This window comes from Colobus angolensis, unplaced genomic scaffold (assembly GCF_000951035.1).
Source record: "Colobus angolensis palliatus isolate OR3802 unplaced genomic scaffold, Cang.pa_1.0 Scaffold164, whole genome shotgun sequence".
In the NCBI taxonomy this organism is placed as follows: domain Eukaryota; kingdom Metazoa; phylum Chordata; class Mammalia; order Primates; family Cercopithecidae; genus Colobus; species Colobus angolensis.
Genome location: NW_012114755.1, coordinates 5125451 through 5144093, shown reverse-complemented (window position 1 = coordinate 5144093; position 18643 = coordinate 5125451). Strand labels below are relative to the sequence as shown.

At 37.5% G+C, this 18643-nt stretch overlaps 1 protein-coding gene across 4 annotated transcripts in view; it reads right to left on the bottom strand.

The window, feature by feature from the left end:
- The window catches only part of NELL1 (NEL-like 1 (chicken)), a 995550-nt gene that overhangs the window by 42079 nt on the left and 934828 nt on the right, over window positions 1-18643 (bottom strand). For 3 of the 4 annotated variants that reach the window (XM_011937505.1, XM_011937507.1, XM_011937504.1), the window contains one exon: window positions 5657-5797. The exons of the other annotated variant lie outside the window; for it this stretch is intronic. In XM_011937505.1, the coding sequence (XP_011792895.1) occupies window positions 5657-5797 (141 nt within the window). The remainder of the gene's footprint in view (window positions 1-5656; window positions 5798-18643) is intronic. 4 annotated transcript variants of the gene reach the window in all.

Here is an 18643-nt window from a genome sequence, read left to right as displayed (position 1 = left end):
AAAAAAAAAAAAAGATAAATACTCAAGGTTATAGACACCTCAAATGCCCTGACTTGATCATTACACATTCTATGGTTGTAGCAAAATATCACATGTACCCCATAAATATGCAAAAATATTATGAATTTAAAAAAATAAATTTAAACAAATTTTAGAAAATGATGTCAATCTAGGTCCCACACCAAACCAACTGAATATGAATCTCCAGGATGTGTGATGCCCCATCACAGGTATTTTTAAAAAGCTACTGATATGGACAGGAGACGGAAATACTGGGTAGAAAAGGGCAGCTCCCTGGGAAAGGCCCCAACCTCAAATCTGGAAACCCATGGCCCTAAATGAGAACAGGTATTCCTGTTTTCACACCCAAAAGTTGCCTTTTGGCCCACCACACCCTATGGGTATCCTGTACCTGGGATCCTGTACACCCTATGGGGTATCTATGGGTATCCTGTACCCATAGAAACCCCAAAACCCAGGCTCCACAAGCAGATGAAGAGACAAACAGAAGAGCAGCAGGGAATGAGAGAAGAGAAGGAGCATCTGAATGTTGAAAGGAGTTTGGCTGCGGACACTCAGAGAGGAGTGTCTGGCTGCTGGACGGTCAAACTCCAGGGGAAGATCGTCTTCCCAGTCCATCCCCTTTTCAGCTCCCCATCCATCCCACTGAGAGTCATCTCCACCACTCAGTAAAACCCCACATTCACCATCCTTCAAGTCTGTGTGTGATCTGATTTTTCCTGGACACCAGACAAGAGCTGGAGACACAGAAAGCTGTCGCACTGGCCTTCTGTCCTTGTGAAAAGGCAGAGGGTCTACTGAGCCATTTAACACTTAAGCTGCCTGTGGACTGCAAAACTATCTGAACATACTGTAACACACACCCAGTTGGGCTTCAGGAGTTTCAGACACTCACCTCTAGATGCTGTGCTTGACCCAGCTCCTGCACCTGCCCATCTGTGTACTCCCCACTCCTGTAAGGGGTTTGGGAGCATATGGCAGATGATCAGACAAGCCACATCTTTGTCACAAGTCCTGCAAAGGGGGACAGGGAACTCTCCCGTTTCACTACTCCAATGAATCTATGACACAGTTTTGAGAATCCCTGCTTTACAGAGTAAGACTTCATCAGGATTTTAACTATGGAAATGGGGCTATGAGGATAGTCAGGCAAAAGCATACAAGCAAAAGAAGCAAAAGCAGAGGAAAGAGAATGCAGGATTTGGGAAGAGCAGAATAAGAATTTGAGTAGGCTCGAGTATTTATGCAAAGTATATTAGCGAACAGAGGAAAATAAAGTTTCATTTGTGGGAGCAATATTTTGGAAACTGATTGACATTCCGAGGAGTCTGAATCTTATTTTTAAAATATGCAAAGTACTGCTGTTTATGCATGCCATTGTTAATTATATATTACTTCTCATTTCTAAATGACACAGATAACTATGCCTAGATAAAAGAGCAATTGCTCACAACTTTTATATTAAAACTGAGAATCACTGACTCCGGCCACTACATCAAAGCACAGACTGCATTGTACCCTACAGTACCAACAACCACTGTCATCATCTTCTTCCGCAAATATTAATTTACAAATTTTTGTGTACTATTTTCTCCTGGCATTATAAAGATATATAAGCTAAAGAGAGACAGACAAAGAAAGACAGAAGAGACTAACTCTGACAAGCTCTTCAAGAATAGTGATTCTGTCTACCTCTGCAATACTAGGACGGGTCATTTCTTCAATCATATGTTACATTTTAAGAGAAAAAGGCAAATCTTAAACATTTTTTTCTCATAAAATAAATCTTGCAAGCATGCTGTTCTTTATGATATCAATATTATTCAAGGCTTACAGTAATGGATAAAATCAGTAGTGTAGGTGCTATTATCCTCATCTGACAAAAAGTGACAGAGTGACATAAGACTATTCTTCTAAAAGCTTCAACTGATACATTTTAGATAACATATGCCATTGTCTGAAGAAAAAAACGTAGCTGAGTACACGTTGCAAACCACTTTTAAAAAAATTGTAAGAGTTATTTTAGATGCTGATATTTCTTTTAAATGTAAGCATTAGTGGTTGATATTATTTAGGGTTTATTCAGATGTGCTCATTTTCAGTGCCATTAAGCTATGTTATTATGATCCAGAATATGTCAGGTTATTAATCCCTCAAGAACAGACATCTTAACTTGTTCATAACCAGACTCCCAGAAGACCCAAGGCAGTGCTGGTATGATGGCTTTTCTCAATAAACTTTTTTTTTTAAAATAAAAGACTCATATGGTTTTGTGATGTTTAACATCTTATGTCATGCACCACAATCTACACAACACAGATAGTTATATCAAATAAAATAGAAAATAAATCTGACTTAATACAGTTTTGAATGTCCATGCCTTCAATCATTTGACACATATGCACTGAATGCCTTCTCTTTGACTATATTATCTTAGGGGCTGGGAGTAGAGTAGTAAAAGGCAAACAAGGTCTCTGCCCTCAAACAACTTGTACACTTGTGGCAAGAGAATATTACACACATGTGCATGTGAATAAAAATGCTAAAAAAGATATAAAAGAGAGCATTATAACAAAGTGTAGGGAAGGATTATTTCAGAGAAAAGTCACGGAGGGTCTCCATGAAGAAGTAACATTTGTCTGAGACCTAAATAACATGGCAGCCATACAACAAGAGAGGTGTTGAGAGCTCCAGACAGAGAGAGCAGTAAAGGCAAGGCCCTGAAACTGGAATGAGCTTTTTGTCATGTTCAAGGCATGAAAAGATCAAAAAAGACTTATGTATACAGGAAATGAGTCCAAGAAGCAGGCAGGAACAATATCGTCTAAAACCATGAAGGTCATATAAAGTTAGAAATTTATTTTACATTCATTAGGAAGGCATTAGAAGGCCATAATAAGAAAGTATCACTATCTGACTTACATTTTTGTTTGTCCAAGAAATATTCTGAACCAACAGAGTATTCCCAACTACCACAGAAATACTAAGTGAGGGTCAGATTTCTGTCCTTATGAAGGATCATTTACAAATATTTTCCCAAAAACGTGGAAATGAAAGGAAATTCAGACTATTACTCAAATTAAAAATGCCACTAATCCAAACAACTCCAACTCCAGTTCACTGAGGTTTTCCTTTGCAAAACAAGGATCAGTTTGTAGATGAAAAAAGAGGCTCCTTGAGAGTGCAGGAATTTCACCTCCTCCTTCAGGCAGGCCACGCAGCATGTCAGAGAGAAATGAGAACCAGGACCGGTGCCAGGGACGTTTATGAGGGTGATAGGGCTGTACAGGTAAGATTGGAACAAGAGGCATAAACTGAAACTGTTCCTAGATTCTCCCTTGACCTAGGTCTGATCCTCAACTTGTAACCAAACCAGTTATGTGGCTGGTGAACGAGGTGTCACCCTTCTGAGACTGACTTTCTTTATTGATCGTACGATACGACTGCATTTTCACATTTATTAAACAACCGTCACCAAAGGGTCTCACTGAAGAAACAGAAGAAAAAAGCCCATTCGCTGCTCATAGTCTAGTCAGAGAGCAAATATATTGTATAAGTGAAGCTACTGAAACATTCACTCAGGAAAAAGGTCTAGAGTTAGCAGAAGAGAGGAGTGAAAAGTCTTTGGGAGGCATCAAAGAATACTTCATGGGGACTTGGTGAAACATGAGTTAAATTTAGGAAAATGAAATTCATATGTGAATCATCATGTTTCATCCCAGCCAGAGGGACGGCATACATAAAGGCAGAGAAGTGTGCCATCCCATGGCAGGTCCAAACAGTTATAAAATTGGTTAACTACACTGAATACACATAGACACAAAGATAAGACACCTGAGGACTGCCTAAGGAGGGAAGAAAGGGGAAGGGTATGGTTTGGAAGGCTACCTATTGTGTACTATGCTCACTACCTTCGTGACAGGATTATCTGTACACCAAGCCTCAGCAATGTGCAGTTTACCCATGGAAAAAAACCTGCACATGAATCCCTTGAACTTAAAACTAGAAAAAATAAATAAATAAAATTGGTTTAACTAGCTGGTCTCTAAGGTCCTTTGTGCACTAAAAAATCTAAGAGTCTCCTCTTTTAATGATGTCAAATATGATCTGTAAAAATAAAAATTTTCTTTTAGTCACCATGCTTAATGTCATATGTTTATATTCTATCTTCATTCCTCAACAATAGCCATTTGAGCTATTCCTATTCATATAACATTGATTTACAATGAGCTGCATATGTACAGAAGTACCTGGCAATATGTAAAGGAAAAGAAATATGAACAGAGTATGGGGTAGAATGCTGAATATGCTGTGACATTTAAAATAACAGCTAACATTTCTTGAACATTTAACAGATATTAATTCAATTAATTATCACAACACTCAAGATATAAACATTATTTCTATTTTACAGATGAAAAAGCTGAAGTACAGACTAGATAAAAATTTGCCCATGGTAAACAGAAGCAGCAGAGCTGGAATTTGACTGGCAACATATGGCCCAAAACTCTATGCTTTTAGTAACTACACTATATGCCTCTCAGCACTAATGTCAAGACTTTGGGGAATAATTCATGCCACGTGACCATTGTTCTGTAATTCATCTTTGCTTTACATTAACATCAGTGGAGAAGTTGAAAAAACACTGACTACATCTCAGCAGCAGCCTTTAGGGAAAAAAAAATACACACACACGCACACACACACACACATACACATACCCTAAGCAGAGAAAACAAATTTTCCGAATCAAATTCCCACCTTCTAATTCAGCAAGCTGAACTTTGGGAACCCAAGGTCAGAATGCTTGCCCCCTATGTTGGTCCAAATCAGCATTAAGAATTCAACAGAGGTGACACAACATGAAAGAATTGGCTTGTATAAGGTTCTCATGGAAACAGTTATGTTTTTGATCAGTTGTTTGGCTTTCATGAAAGTTGTAAGGTCTTGAAGGTGAATAACCCCATCTGCTAATTTCCCGTGTTCAGTGTTTAACAGAACCACAAGGAGAGTCCCAATAAAGGAGACTTTTCAAGAGATGATGGTGGTGGCAATAACAACAATAATGTTAATGCAACTATATCATATATGTGCATCAATTCAAATCTTGCAGCTTTTAAATAGGTAGTATTCTTGTTTAATCCTAATAATATGTATATTGTTACCCCATTTTTACCATATACACAGATGAAAGATGAGAGACTATAGTGACATTTGCAGTATAAGAGATGAGATTCAAACTAAACTTTCTTATTCTAAATCCAGTATCCAGTATTATTTAATATTTCCTCATCTCTACAGTTGCCTCTCAAACTGTCAAAAATTTCAGTAAGTCATCACGGTTTTCCTTAGAAATAATTAAGAAGACTAAGGTTTTCCTTAGAAAGAACACAGCCATCACACACAGTCCCAGGTTTTGTTCCTCTGTCACAGTTTCTATATAAAAATTCTAGCACACCACATTGCATGATCCCTGGCCTAATCCCTGAACTGCAGAGGGAGAAAACTTGAAAACTGATGCGTTTAACCAATGAATGGTCATATTTTAACACTGGGAGCTGAACAGAGTACCAAAGCAAGTTGCACCTCCTGCAAAGGTTCGAGTGTCTGGAGGGCATGCCTGAAAGCTGCTTACCAATACAGGACTCCCCGGACAGTGAATAGGTCCCATCGTCATGGAAACCGCTTCTGCACTCACAGTGGTACCACCCTGGCAGGTTAACGCAGCGGGAATGGTTGTGGCACTCAATGATTCCCTCTGAACATTCATCAATATCTGCCTCAGAGAAAAACACAAGCCCACCAGGATATTAATTTCTTTTGACACTAACCTTTCAGGAAATGCCTAAAACATGCTCATGTTAACATATCAATTAAAACTGTTTAGTCACCTATAACAAAAGTCACCTGGAAGAACCAAATCCCATGTTTTCCAGAATTCAAACGAATTGAAAGCTTCATTCTTGGATGTTTTCTCTCGTATTGAACAATGAATGAGAGCTTATGGTCACAAAAAAATCCTAATTCAAAGGCTGTGTTGTCTTTGAATAAGAACTAAGTTGAGGGTGTTTGGCACAGTTTTAGTATTGGGTATATAAGACTTTTTTGGATTAAACATTTCTAAATTGGCAATTCCAGATTTTATTGTGTGTCCTTTGAAAATGTTTATGAACAAATAAGTTCAGGAAGCTCTAGATTAAATATTATTAAACTGAGTTTTTAAATGACAGCCCCAGAGACTTGTCATAATTACATGTCCTGCAAAGCTTTTAGATAAGATTGATAATATGCACAGTTTCCCAAATTTATTTAGCTAATAACTACCTTTTCTGGACATATCTTCAATATCTTGCAAAACTAGTGGGGAACACAGTTTGGGAACTATTGTTCTATTTCTTTTAAAACTATGGATGGATTATGCTAGTCCATCAGAGATTCTCATTCTTCATTCTTGAGGAAAGGAAGTCTCCTAGGCTTTTTTTGTTTATTTGTTTGTTTTTCTCTAGACTCTGGCTTTTTAGAATCACCAAATACCTGGTTCATGTATAGATTTTCTAGCACAAAGCCTTGGCTCTGCACTGAAGGAGGTTGACACCATTGCGGAAAAGACAGTTGTCAATTGTTCAACCAGGTTCAGTTCATTCTTACAGAGTTTCTCCAAGTAATTATTTCTTAGAATGTAGCTACTGCTGCCTGGGAATCTTCTTTGACTTCTCTTGGAAATATCTGAAATATGGGACTCATATGAACATAAATTTAATTATTAAACATTGGAATCTAACCCATAATGAATAAAATGTACTTTGCAATTTCTTTTAATAGGACCCTTTTAGAGGCATCAGTTCAGGGGCATTCAGCTTCCACTGGTTCTATTATCTTGACAAGTCCTGTGTTGTGCACCAGGCTGTTAATTTAGTTTGAAACTGGATACTGTGATCTCAAGGCATTCTGGCCAAGGAAAGAGAGAAAAGGTGTAGTTTCTCATACTGTGCAACGCCAACTCAAATACCGCCTTCTTCCTCTGTAGCACATATTGTTCAGCCCATAAAATCTTTTCACATACATCATCCCTTAGACTTCTAAATGCCCTCAGTCCCCAGGGCCTAATGTTTGTATAGGATCTTCAGATATTGCAGTCAGACGATGTGTGTGTTTATTATAAATTCCCAGAAAATAAATTTCCAGTCACCATGTAGATTGCCATACCTCAAATTTTTAAGGTCCAAGTTCTCTGGGGCATATGTTGGATCACTAAAAACTTTAAAACTTCAAGTAGAGAAATGACTAAGCTCTGTGGCTCTTGGACAGAAAGTGTTTATTCTAAATGACAGAATCAGCCCACTGCTTTTTGAATACCAGGGAACAAGAGAGACACATATAAAGAGAAGGCTGATTATACAGAGGACTTCTCTATGTTAGGCTGAAGGATAACTCTCTGTAACAATGCAGCAACCAATTCTACCTCTGATATTTATTTCCAAAGATCTCAGAAAAACCAGTCATGATTAACACAGATCCTGTTGCCAATAGGCTGTGGACAATACTTTAGGTTATAGCCATGGTTAGCGTTTTGGGAAATCAGGAGATATACAAATAGAAGCATCTCAACCAAAGCAATCATATGTCCTGGTTTGCCTGGAAAAGTCCTAGTTTACACCTACTTCCCTTTTACCACCTGAGTTGGAGGATAAATTATCTGATCAAATAAAGTAACTCCTTCAGCCCTAAATTCAATAGAAAATTTCTAGGAAGAACAGAAGTGGTGAATGATGTGCAAATATTTTTTCAATTCACAGATATTTCTATTCCCAAAATGAAATGATAAGGAGTTTCCATGATTCAGCAGGGCAGAAGTTATCTGTATAGCACAGGAGTCTTTCAAAAGCAGTGAAGACAATCAGACAGTTACATATCTACAACTTCCCCAGAGACACTAGGGAATCCCTGGCTTGCATGAGAAATAAGAAAAGTAGTGGAGAAGCTCATTTTGCCTGAGAACTGTACTTTTCACAGACGATTCCAGAAACTCACTGGAAATAACCAGGTCACATCACATGCTGGTACCTAGGCTGCAAATTTCTGTTCTCTGTGCAAGGTCTATAGTTAAAGCCAGAAAATTCCTTTTTTATGCAACCATATTGTACTTGAGAGGGGCTCACGTTTTCACTGTGTTCCTAAAACTGGCTTTCTTCTGTGTAGGTAGTCACAGTAGTATATAAAGCAACCATCACAGACCCAAATACAGAAAACACTTGGAGGCTTTTCAGCAACACTTTGGGGAGTTTACAAATTATAAATGATAGTTTCTTCCCAAGCTAGGTTGTGGCTGCCTTTGTCCTCAGAGACAAAGATTTGTTTCTCCCAGTCAGCACTCCCTACAGGCAAACAAACAAGACAGAAGCTCTGGGAATGGGGTCTCTCTGAGTTCACTGTGAATCAACTTTCATTCAAGGAATCCTGATAAATTACAGTGAGCCTGGCTGTACTCACAATGTGTCAACCATCCCAAAGGAAACAAACAAACAAACAGTCACCTTTCCTCCTATAGAAAGTCCTAAAATCTTATTTAAATCTCAGTTTAATCCAGTACAGAGCTGAAAATGTGAACAAGGAAACGAGAAGCTGGGGGATTGCTGAGTGAGACCCAGAGTATTCATTTCCGTATCCTCAGAGCCAAATGTTGGCAACACAATAACTCACATATTGCCTGGGTGACACCACTTACACATGGTGAAATGTAGTTCAAAACTAGATAGAACCAGTATTTGTCACAACTATCATATCTTGTTGACAAATCAAGAGAGGATTATTTACACAAAGATAATATATTTATTCAATTCTGTAAATATCTGTTGAGTTAAAAATATGTGCAAGGATGATTTTATGTTGTGTTCAATGCAAAAGTGGATGAAACATGACTCAGAAAATCCAGGAGCTCAGAATCAAAGGGAAGAACTATCTACATATATGTGTGTGGTGTGTTTGTGTTTCGTATTTCATACTAATAGTTAAAGCTTCAACCACCCACCAATATCACCAGCTCCCTCCCCTAGTGACTCGGTATCTGTACACACATCTATTTTAGTACTTATCTTGCCCTATCACAATTATTTTCTTTTTGTGTCTGTCACTGAAATGCAAATTTTCCAAGAAAATGGACAACACTTGATGCAGGTTTACCTTGCTAGTGATACCTAGAAGTGGGAGTAACAAGCAATTTGAAAATGCCCAACACAAGTCTATGGGAATGAATGTATGAGAAAATAAATGGTAGGCTGAATGAAAGGAAAAATTAATGCAGGCTATAATGGAGATTTGAAATACCCCAAGATTTCTTGGCGTTTGCAAATCACAAAACTACAATGTCAATTCATAAAACTAAACAAAAAATAAATGTTATATTTATATGTTGTTTTCCTCTAAAAGACATCATGTGTTCTATTTAATACTTTGCTTCTACCTCTAATCTTTAGATATTTTAAGTGGGCAAAATAGGTAACAAAAATGTTATAATGGCAATGGTGTGATAAGGAGAAATTTTAATCATGATTATAATAATTATAACAATTGTTATAATCGTTGCAATGAAAAGCTCTACCTGTACCATGAATTTTCCATTTACAATAAGAAACAGATGAATACCCAAGGTTTGTTTTCATAAAATGTATCATAAGCAATACATTTAATCCTATTTGGGGAATATGGTGAACTTTCTATAGAAAGCAATTTGCAAACAAATCCTGGAATTCCTGTAAAATCCATCTCTTGAGCTGGATGGATCTCTTTCTCCATCTAATCTCTTTCCTATTAGATTTGCAATTTCAAAATTCATAAAACCAACAAAGGTTTTCTCCAAGCTTATTTTCAAAGAGGTACTTTCGTATTTCATGCTAATAGTTAAAGCTTGCAGTGAAGTAGTGGCTCAGGTTGTGAATGGTTTACACCTTTTCTAAGAGTTTTTAGGGTGATATTGAGTCATGAGAAAAACTTCTGATATTTTCACCCATTCAACAAAAGTTTATTGAGCACCCCCCATGTGCTAGTACATTTGCTGCATGTACTAAGCACTGTATCATATCCTCTGATACAGAGACAGAGGTAAGGTCTCTGCCCTCCAGATACATAGAGTCTAAGGGGCAAATAGAATGTAAAAGAAAAATAAACTGTTGTTATAAATATAGACTTTAGAGACAAACATGACTTCAAATTCCTGCTCAGTAATGCACTACTAATTATTTAGATTTCGCAAGTCTTTGTTTTCTCATCTGTAGGTTGAGAATTATAAAATCAAACATCATGTGACTGTGAAAAAAAGACTCTTAAGCACAGTCTGGATATTATCTTTGGACTAAATATTACTGTTATAAAACAGAAGACAGAGTAAGTGGATTCTGAAAATAAAAATATATATATAATAATGTAAACTTGCGATCAGGAAACTGGTTCAGACTAAGAGATTTTTTTTTCTGGATCTCTAAAAATATTCATTTGGATTTTGAGACAAGTGTAACTTTGTTAAGCATTCAGGAATAGAATCTATAAATCTATAATACCTGCCTGGTATTAGACTTGGATTCTCTTGGTCACCAAAAAACTTCACATAAGTTTAAAGAAGAAGAATTAGTAACATAAATTGTCACAAGTACAGCAAACACAAACCTGCTTATTTTCTACTATTTGCTGAATGCCAGTATTGTACTGAACATAACATGCAAAGACCCTCTGGTAGAAACAGGCTAGTTCTTCTATCTCTTGTTTTTTTTGGGTTCTCAGGGATGTGCCTGGAGCATGCTTCCTTTGGAGATACGTAAGGCCATGTGACTGAACTCTAGTAACAGAGTTAGAAGTGACATAATTTCAAGATGGTTCATAAAAATGCCTAATATGATCCTCCAGAATATGTTTGTTTACCTGCTCACTACAGGACAATTTCCAGGAAAACCTTGGAAATCACGTATTGAAAAGAGTAGAACATTTTTCTGCCTGGCTTCCTGCAAGGCTATGTAGACCAGGGCCCTTCCACAGACCTGAAACTGTCATGGGCTACTTAGATGAGTAAGAAATATATTTATATTTTATTGAGCCATTACTGTTTGGAGTTGCTTTTTATTGCTAGCCAGCATTTTCTAATTATTATGAGAGACCCTTTTCCATATTCAGGGAAAACACTGTGCTCAGGTTAGAACTCATACTGATGCAATATCTAAAAATAAAAACAGAAACAAGCAAACAAGGGGAAAAAAAAACCCAGCACTAATCACAGATTATGTAGGCAGCTGAAGGAGTGGAAGAAGTTTTTTGCTGAAAGTCAAGAGTCAAGATAACACATAAAACAAGACAAAGCTTTGTAGTTAGATATATTTGAATTTGAATTCTGGTTCTGTTACTTCTCAGCTATCTGAGTTTGACTTTGAGCAAGTTATTTATCTTTTTTGAGCTTCACTTTCTTTGGCTTTTAAATGATAACATCACTATCTTAGTCCATTTTGTGTTGTTAGAATACTTGAGATTGAGTAATTCATAAAGAAAAGAGGTTTATTTTGCTCTTGTTCTAGTGACTGAAAAGTTCAAGATTATGTAGCTGCATTTGGTGGGGGTCTCAGGCTGCTTCAAGCCATGGTAGGAAAAAAAAGGGGGAGGCAGTGGGTATGTGCAAAGAGATCACATGGCAAAAGAGGAAACGAGAGAGAAACTGACAAACCAGACTCCATGGGAGCGAATCGATTCCTGCGAGAGAGAACTCATTCACCCTCATTTGAGGACATTACTCTGCACATGAGGGCTATGCCTCCATGACCCAAACACCTCCTACTCAGCCCCACCTCCTAACACTCCATATTGGACATCAAAATCAACATGAATTTTGGTGGGAACAAACCACATCTAAACCACAGCAATTACTTATCTCACAATGCTGTTGTTTTAAAGATTGAATGAGATCAATCTAAAAACTACAAATCCAGGCAGACATTCATTAGGCAAGTGATACTTATTGTTCTGTAACTTAAAATCTCCACATTCCAAGAGAGTCCAAGTCTCCAGGCTTCAATTCCTTACATGTAAAATGAAAGGATTGTGCATTTATGGCCTCTATTAGTGTGACGGTTAATGTTAAGTATCAATTTGATTGGATTGAAGGAAGCAAAGTATTGTTCCTGGGTGTGTCTGTGAGGTTGTTGCCAAAGATTAACATTTGAGTCAATAGACTGGGAGAGGCAGACCCAACCTCAATTTGGGTGGGCACCATCTAATCAGCTGCCAGAGCAGCTAGGATAAAAGCAAGCAGAGGAACCTAGAAGGACTGGCCTGAGTTTTCTGGCCTCCATCTTTCTCCTGTGCTGGATGCTTCCTGCCCTCGAATATCAGACTCCAAGTTCTTCAGGTTTTGGACTCTTGGACTTACACCAGCGATTTGCCAGGGACGCTCAGGGTTTTAGCCATAGACTGAAGGCTGCACTGTCAACTTCCCTACTTTTGAGGTTTTGCGACTTGGACTGACTTCCTGGCTCCTCAGCTTGCAGATGGCCTGTTGTGGGACTTTAGCTTGTGATCATGTGAGTCAATTCTCCTAATAAACTCCCATTCATATATTCATCTATCCTATTAGTTCTGTCCCTTTAGAGAACCCTGACTAATACAGATTTTGGTACAGAGAATGGGGTGCTACTGTAAAGATGCCCAGAAATGTGGAAATGATTTTGGAACTGGGTAACAGGCAGATGTTGCAACAGTTTGGAGGGCTCAAAAGAAGATAGGAAAATGTGGAAAAGTTTGGAACTTTCTAGAGAGTTGGAGTGCTCAGAAGACAGGAAGATACAGTAAAGTTTGAAACTTCCTAGAGACTAATTAAAGGGCTTTGACCAAAATGCTGATAGTGATATGGACAATAAAGTCCAGGCTGAGGTGATCTCAGATGCAGATTAAGAACTTTTGGGAACTGGATTAAATGTTACTCTTGCTATACAAAGAGACTGGCAGCATTTTTGCCCCTTCCCTAGAGATCTGTGGAACTTTGAACTTGAGAGAGATGATTTAGGGTATCTGGTGGAAGAAGTTTCTAAGCAGCAAAGTGTTCAAGAGGAAGCAGAGCATAAAAGTTTGAAAAATTTGCAGCCTGATGGTGAAGTAGAAAAGAAGACCCAGTTTTCTGGGAAGAAATTCAAGCAGGCAGAAGAAATTTGCACAAGTAATGAGGAGTCAAATGCTAATCACCAAGAGAATGAGGAAAATGTTTCTGGGGCATGTCAGAGAACTTCCCAGCAGCTCCTCTCATCACAGGTCTGGAGGCCTAGGAGGGAAAAGTGGTTTTTGGGGGTGAGTCCAGGGCCTCTCTGCTGTGTGCAGCTTTGGCACTTGGTGCCCTACATCCCAGCTGCTCTATCCCAGGCTAAAAGGAATCAAGGTTATTTCGGGCCATGGTTTCAGAGGGCACAAGCTGTAAGCCTTAACAGTCTCAACTTGGTGATGAGCCTGTGGGTGCCCAGAAGTCAAGAATTTAGGTTTGGGAACCACCGCCTAGATTGCAGAGGATGTATGGAAATGCCTGGATGTCCAAGCAGAAATTTGCTACAGGGGCAGAGCCTTCATGGAGAACCTCTGCTAGGGCAGTACAGAAGGGAAATGTGGGATTGGAGCCCCTACACAGAGTCCCCACTGAGGCACTGCCTAGTAGTGGTAGCTAGGGCCACCATCATCCAGACCCCAGAATGGTAGATCCACTGACAGCTTGCACTGCACACCTGCAAAAGTTGCAGACATTCAATGCCAGTCCTTGAAAGCAGCCAGTGGAGATGGGTATACCCTGCAAAGCCACAATGGCAGAGTTGTCCAAGGCTGTGGGAACCCACTTATTCTGTCAGTGTGACCTGGATGTGAGACACGGAGTCAAAGGAGATTATTTTGGACCTTTAAGATTTAATTACTGCCTCATTGGATTTTGGACTTGCGTGAGGCCTGTAGTCTCTTTGTTTTGGCCATTTCTCCCATATTAGTGTATTCACTTACTACCTGTACCCCCACTGAATCTAGGAAGTAAATAACTTGCTTTGGATTTTACAGACTTATAGGTGGAAGAGACTTGCCTTGTCTCAGATGAGACTTTGGACTTAGGACTTCTGAGTTAATGCTGAAATGAGTTAAGATTTTGGGGGACTGTTGGAAAGGCATGATTGGTTTTGAAATGTGAGAACATGAGATTTGGGAGGGGTCAGGGCAGAATGAGGGGCAGAAATCTCACCTTGCAGTGTAATAATCCCCATGTATCAAGGGCGGGGCCAGGTAGAGATAACAGAATCATGGGATCAGTTTTCCCGTATTGTTCTTGTGGTAGCGAATAAGTCCCATGAGATCTGATGGTTTTATAAATGGGAGTTTCCCTGCACAAGCTCTCTTGTCTTCGCCATGTGAGACGTGACTTTGCTTCTCATTCACCTTCTGCCATGATTGTGAGGCCTCCCCAGCTATGTAGAATTGTGAGCCAATTAAACCTCTTTCCTTTCTAAATTACCCTGTCTCAGGTATGTCTTTATTAGCAGCACGAGAAAAAACTAAAACGGCTACTTTTAATATTCCAGAATACGGGAGATCTTAGCTTTGGGCTCATAGTTTCTTTTGCTGCTAACCAGCTGAATGACTGCTAGAAGGTTTAAGTAACCTCTTTGTACCTCGGGTTCTTCATTAGGCAAATGACAATTTTAAAAATACAAATTTTGTCTGCCTTACAAACAAGCTCCAATAAGGTATGAACAAGTTCTGCAAAGTCAAGTGATTTTTGTCTCACAAAATATCTGGTGACGTCATTATTGCTATTTCTTCTTTGTAAGTCCTTATTAGTAACTAGTTTTTGTGTATTAATCTGAAACGTACCTGCTATTAACAGTGATGTGAATAGTAATGGCAATAGAGCTCTCTGACTTTCTTTAGTGACTTTGCACAAAATAACCCATTTCTTCCTGGATATGGCCATCTAATTTTATCTCTGAAGCCTTTCTGTCTTTTCTCTAACAAACTGGTCAAAATCTTCCTAAAAGAACCAATCTGTTAACATTTCAACTATCACCTTTATTCTGGAAACTCTGATCTATATCTCTAAGCTAACCTCTAACACAAATTCAGAAATGCATTTACTATTGAATATGGATTTGCAAATCTCAGAGGTCTCATTTCAAATTTATCCTGCCCAAAGCTTTACATGACATACATATTTCTGTGTACCAAATTCATCTTCCTCTGCAGCACTCCTTCCTCACTGTCATCCCTCATAACCAATGAACAAAACTATTGAAGTTTGATAGCTATGAACCTTGAAGATTTTAAAAACATGGAACTAAATCTTATTCACTCCAAGCCTAGAAATCCTATGATTCTATGATTTTTAAAAAAATCCTGCTCCTCTAGTAATTACAAATGATTCTTACTGTAAAAATCTCCTATTGGGCATTCAAAGCATAAATAATTGACCTCACTCTGACTATCAATTTGCCTTTATTTCTCAAAATTCTTCATCATAAAACATTTGCACTCTCTGGGGTGGTTGCTTTACATACCCACTTTTTCCACACTCCATTGAATTTGAGGCTTCCTGCCCTGCAAGTGATGGTTTTAAAATTAAAATCCAAGCACAAATCTTAATTCCACCAAGAAGTCCTCTTTCTTCTCTCTGAATTCCTATAGTGTTTAACAGTTCTACCACCCCATTTAATTCTGACATACATTCTATTTTAGAATATTCTATGATTCTTACTACAGTTTCTCTATCAAATAGGAAGAATTTTTGAACTTCCATCTATTAATAATTTACTATGTGTCAGGTTCTCTGACAAGTGCTTTATATTCACAACTCCATTTGATCTTCAGAATGCCTCTGAGATCATTTGAATTGCTCTAATTTTACTGAAAATGGAGGCGTACATGTTTAAATAATATACCTATGGTAAAACATCTGGAAAGTGACAGAGTGGGGATTTAAACCAAGGTCTACTTGACTCCCAAATACACACATTTAATCATTATACTATACAGCCTCTTGTACACTTGGGGGAATACACAGGACTTTGAAGAAACTATTAAAAATATGTTCAAAATGTAAAGAAAAACATACTGAGTTGAATAGTGAACACATTTCTGCTACCAAGGTAAAGTAGCAGGGACTGAATTTGTTGTCTTATCTGAAACAAATAGGAACAAATGCATACATATACATATATGTTTTCATATATACACACACACACACACACACACACACAAAGAGTTTTGAAGATACTGGAAATTAGGTAACTAAGAAAACGATCCCTAAGAGACATAAAACAAATGAGAAGAGTGCTACAGATATCCCAGTTTACTACCTTGAGAGAGGTGCAGGCCATGGTAGAAGGAAGAAAACCCATGAGGAGCCTATTGAACTACCTGGTTTGAGGATACAATGATGGGAATATAGGAAGACCAAGACAAGCAAAAGTTATAAAGCAGAGTATTGCAGAGGAGATAGCTGAACAGAGAGGTAATTTTGAAGTTCTGCAGAGAGTACCAGTCAGGTAATCAGCAAAGTGCTAATCAGAAAATAAATATGATGAAATTATCCAAAGCTGGAGAAAGATCACCAAAATATATTAGAAGTAGTAGAGCCTGGTGCTTACACAGGAAGAGGAACAGTGCATGATTCCACAAGCCAGACTGGGGAATCTCATAAGGCATTGGATAATACTGGATCTACAGTATAAAAAGACAAATAAAACAAAAAAACTGCAAAATAGTAGACCCAAACCCAACCATATCAATATTTACAATAAATGTATATTTATTAAACACTTAAAGGCAAAGATTATCAGACTAGAAAAAAGCAATACCCAATTTTTGCTGTATACAAATGATGTATTTTAGATACAAAAGCACAAACAAGTTAAAACAGAAGTATGGGGAAAGATATTCCATGTACACATGAATGACAAGAAAACTAGAATAGCTATATGGGTTTCAGAAAAAAAATAGGCTTCAAGATAAAGAAAATGTGCAAAGATAAAAATGTCATTTCATAAAAAGAATCAATTGGCCAATAAGATGTAACACTCTTAAATATATAGGTCTGAAAGTTTTCTTTGTATAAATTTATGGGGTACAAGTATAACTTTGTTACCTGGCTATATTGCATAGTGGAGAAGTCAGGGCTTCTAGTGTGTCCATCACGGGACTTACATGTACCCATTAAGTAATTTCTCATCATCTACCTCCCCTCCACCCCCACACCTTCAGAGTCTCCATTTTCTATCATATTACATTGTATATTCATGTGTATACATTATTTAGCTCCCACTTATAAGTGAGAACATGTGGTATTTGTCTTTCTGTGTCTGACTTGTTTAACTTAGGACAATGGCCTCCAGTTTCATCTATGTTGCTGCAAAAGACATGATTTCATTTTTTATGGTTGAATAGTATTCCATTGTGTATATCTAACACATTTTCTTTATCTAATCACCTGTTGATGAAGAGTTAGTTTGATTCCCTATCATCACTATTGAGAATAGTACTTAAATTAAAAGATGATTTCAGGTAGGTTTTTGATATAATGACTTTTTTCCTTTGGGCACAACAGAGTGAAGAGACAGTCTGCATAACGGAAGAAAATATTTGCTAGCCATGGATCTGACAGGAAACTAATATCCAGAATTTACCAGGAACGCAAACACAAGATTTACCCAACAACAAATCAAACAATCTCATTAATAAGTAGGCAAAATATATGAATATACATTTTTCAAAAGTAGACATACAAATGACCAAAAGTATATGAAAAAATGTTCAAGATTATTAATCAGAGAAATTCAAATTAAACCACAAGATATCATTTTACAACAATCAGGATGGCTATTATTAAAAAGACAAAAATTAACAAATGTTGGCAAGGATTCAGAGAAAAGGAACACCTATACACTGTTGATGGGAATGTAAATTAGAGCAACCTCTATGGAAAACACTAGAACTAAAAATAAAACTACAATTTGATCCAGCAATTGATATATAATTTTTAATGGCAAAACTTCAAAACACATGAAACAATAATAAAATAAGCAAAAGGAAAACATATAGATCTAGAGATTTTAACCTCTATTTCAGTAACTGATACACCAAAAAGTCACCAATATAGAAGATATGAACAATACTAATTGGCATTTCGTGGACATTATACCCAATCACTGTAGCATAAACATTTTTTACAAGTGTGCATGGAATGGTGACCAAGATAGAACAAATCCTCATTCATAAAACAATCCCCCCAAAATTCAAAAGCTTGAAATCTTATAGAGTGTGTTTTCTGGTCCCAACAGAATTAAATAGATATCAAATCAAAATAAGATACTTAGAAAAGGTACAAATATTTGGAAATTACACCAGTTCCAAAAGTCAATGAATTAAAGAAACTACAAAGAAAATGTAAAATATTTGGAACTGGTTGATATTATTAAACAACAGGTTACAATCTGTGGGAACCAGTTAAGGTAGTGCCTAGAAACAAATGTGTAGCTGTAATACTTATATTCAAAAGAGAGAAAAGTATAAAGCCAACATTCTAATTTTAGATCTGTAAGAAACCAGTAAAAGACAGGCACATAGATTTTTACCCTAC